General features: G+C 40.8%; 1 protein-coding gene across 1 annotated transcript; it reads left to right on the top strand.

The window, feature by feature from the left end:
• The first annotated feature begins 594 nt into the window (after window positions 1-594).
• Window positions 595-2,337, top strand: LOC141632047 (uncharacterized). Its single transcript, XM_074444635.1, has one exon. It carries the CDS (start codon window positions 595-597, stop codon window positions 2,335-2,337), a length of 1,743 nt encoding a protein of 580 aa, XP_074300736.1.
• The last annotated feature ends 1,000 nt before the right edge of the window (window positions 2,338-3,337 follow it).

Below are 3,337 nucleotides of genomic sequence, written 5' to 3'. Positions count from 1 at the left end.
GTGATGGATGTGAATATTCATTGTTCGCTCATGGTTCGGACTATTAAATTGGTTTTTCGTCATTTTATTTAGTATTTTTGTAAATTTAGGTCGTTTTACATATTTTAGCATCTAATAATTATTAATTTTGCGTGTTAACAGGATTCATTTGAGGTGTTTGGAGTAAACGGTGTTAATTACAACCACCTATTTGAGACGGTAACATGTTTTGCGAGCCAGGATGAGGCGTTTGACTGGGCTCAGAAAATAACTTTTGATAACGGGTTTGCCTTAGTAAAAGCATCAAATGGGTCCAAAAATCGTAAACAACCCGAGTTGCAAGGCTCATACTTTCGTTGTTCAAGGTACGTCCGAACCAGAAAGAAGATCGATCTCGATATTACCAACAAGCCTAAGAAGAAAGGGACATCTAAGTGTGAGTGTTTGTTTCAGGTTCGAGCCGTGGAGAACCGGGCTAATGATATAAATGGGAAGGAGTTGATTGTTTGGAACATTTTGACCTCGGAGAGCGGTGGATATCACAACCACCAAGTAGCAAAGTAGAAAGACGGTGATAGGCATTTGGCGGGTTTGGATGCCGAAGAGAAAGAGTCCATGAGACAACAAGTCCGGGCATCCATTCCCCCGAGAGATATTAAAAATGGTCTTCATCAAAGAACCCCCGATAAACCCCAACCTACAAGCGCCCAAATTAATAGCGAGGCAAACAAGGTTCGGCGTGAAATTAGAGGAATATGGAATACCGCTCAACAAATGTTGGCTCTAGCTGTTGCTGCTAAGTATGTGGAATGGCACAAATCAGTTCCCGAGACAAAGGAGCTCAGTCATGTTTTTATATCTCATCCGGAAGCCGTTAAACTCTTCCGTGCTTATCCACATATGGTTCTTATTGACTCGACATACAAGACTAATGTTTACAAAATTGCTCTTGTTGAGGTTGTTGGTGTAACACTGTTTGGGTCTTCCTTTTTAATTGCCGTGGTGCTCCTTCCGTCAGAGTCGGAAAACGATTATGGGTGGATGTTGATGAGATTAGGTAAGCTACTCAGTTCTACGGGTTCATCTATTTCTGCCTTTTTCACTGATCGGGAGTTGGGTTTGATCGCCGCTCTTGAGTCCCTTTATCCAAGCACTCCTCACCTTTTGTGTCGTTGGCACATTAACCGTGCTATGGAGAAACAAGCAGTCTCAATAAAGAATTTGATGTGGTACAAAGATATCATAATGCATAGTCCAGAAAGCGGTTGGTACCGCGTGATCAATGCATCCACCATTGATGAGTTTAGGAGCGCTTGGGAATCTTTTAGTGTAAAGTGGGAAGAGTTGGCGATTTATGTGATCAATACATGGGGTAAATCCAGGAAGAAGTTCGTGAACTGCTATACAAACCAATACTTACATCTTGGAAACACGACCATTTCACGAGTAGAGTCCTCCCATTCAATTTTAAAAGCTTGGTTGAAGAGTGCTAACCTAAACCTTGACACTATGTGGTCCCGTATTCATTCCATGTTTGTAGCGCAACACTCGAAGATTAGATATGAGCTAGAGGTTTCGAGGAGTAGGCCGCGAAATGGAGATCGTGTATTATCATTGTTGCAAGGAAATGTGGCTATCAATGCCATTAAGATAATGGAAGAAGAGATTAAGAGAGAGATAAAGCTCGGGAATGTGTTGGAAGACCATTGTGGATGTGTGCTAAGGGTTACTCATGGGTTACCTTGTGCTTGTACATTGATCCATTTGCAAAGAACGGGTAAGAGGGTCCATCTTGAAGATGTTCTCGCTTATTGGAGGACCTTGGAGTACGACAATGTCCAAACGACACCCAAGACCGATAATGATGAGTTGGAGGAGCTTATTGCGGAAGCTAGAGCTAGTGACCCGGCTAAGAAACGGGTAATCATTGAGAAAATGCGAGATGGTATTCACCCGGAAGACGAGGAAATTTTACCACCTCCTGTTAGAGAAAATCCCAAAGGGAGACCGAGGGATTCTACTACTCGGAACAAGTCGGGATTTGAGCATGCAAAGAGGAAGGCTGCAAAAGTTTCTACTCCTGCGACGACATTTGTTCAACATGCGGTGGGTTATTTTGATCAAGGACCGGTTGGTGCACCGTTGGAGTCCGGCTACACTAAGGGACTTTTGTCAACTTGGACTAAAAAATATGCGGTCCCTAAAGATGTATGGGATTTCTTTGGTGGTTGGGTAGATGTCGGTAATGATGGTCATTGTGGTTATCGGGTAGTTTCGCATGTTGCGCGGGGTCGGGAAAGTGACCATTTAGTCATGAGAGACTGGTGTATTGGGGAGATTAAGGCATACGAGGTCTAGAGGGAATTTTTTGATGATAGTTGTGCGTTGCCTACGGGTTTGACCAGATACCAGGAGACATTGAGACGGATCAAGTTTACCGGCAGTGGAGGATGTGGGAGTCACCATTGGATATACGGGGAATATTTGTTTGTCTTTGAATCGTTGTTTAACTGGACTATTTGTGTCATCGCCCAGGATGAAGTTGGAGAATCTCGTAGTTGGCAATGTAGCACATACTTACCCCTAAGGCCCACAGCCCAAGTGTCGAGGCCATACGATGTTTTATGGATCGTAAATTACCATCTCCATTGGATGAGATTGCATTGTCGAGTACCATCGAGAGATGCACCGATGCCACCGATCGATCCTTTCTGGAAAGGGTCAAGAGACCCTTCGGTTGCACCATATGCTGATTTGTACAAGACAAACATCGAGAAATGGCATACATTGATGGGAACGACACCTAAAGTTTATGGCAGAAGACGGCGTTCCAAACCAACTGACCCAGAAACTGCAAGGAAATTAAACTTTGATAATGTATTTAAAGTTTGATTATGTAATATTTTAAAAAAGTGACCGTTATAATTATAAATGTCATCGTTATAATTTTAAAAAGTCATGTTTAAATTCAAAAATACCGTTACAATTCAAAAAGCACTGTTTAAATTCAAAAATACCGTTACAATTCAAAAAGTACTGTTTAAATTCAAAAATACCATTAAAATTCAAAAAGTACCGTTTAAATTCAAAAATACCGTTACAATTCAAAAGGTACTGTTTAAAGTCAAAAATACCGTTATAGTTAAAAAAAAGTACCGTTATAATTCAAAAATACCGTTATAAATTTTAAAAAGTGTTACCGTTTTAATCTGACTTCTTATAAATAGCCCTTGCTATCTCCATTTCAATCATAACATCCCATCTTATTCACTATTAAAAACACTCGATTTCTCAATCAAATCGTTTCACTACAATACTAAAATGGTTCTCACAAATACTCAAAAAATCAGAGCTGATC

Source organism: Silene latifolia, chromosome Y (genome assembly GCF_048544455.1).
Source record: "Silene latifolia isolate original U9 population chromosome Y, ASM4854445v1, whole genome shotgun sequence".
In the NCBI taxonomy this organism is placed as follows: Eukaryota; Viridiplantae; Streptophyta; class Magnoliopsida; order Caryophyllales; family Caryophyllaceae; genus Silene; species Silene latifolia.
Note: the sequence above shows the minus strand (reverse complement) of the source record. Positions and strands in the feature narration are given on the sequence as shown.

Bases quoted from the DNA above. Each gene is read 5' to 3' on its own strand.
- LOC141632047 (XM_074444635.1), top strand. From the start codon at position 595: ATGAGACAACAAGTCCGGGCATCCATTCCCCCGAGAGATATTAAAAAT.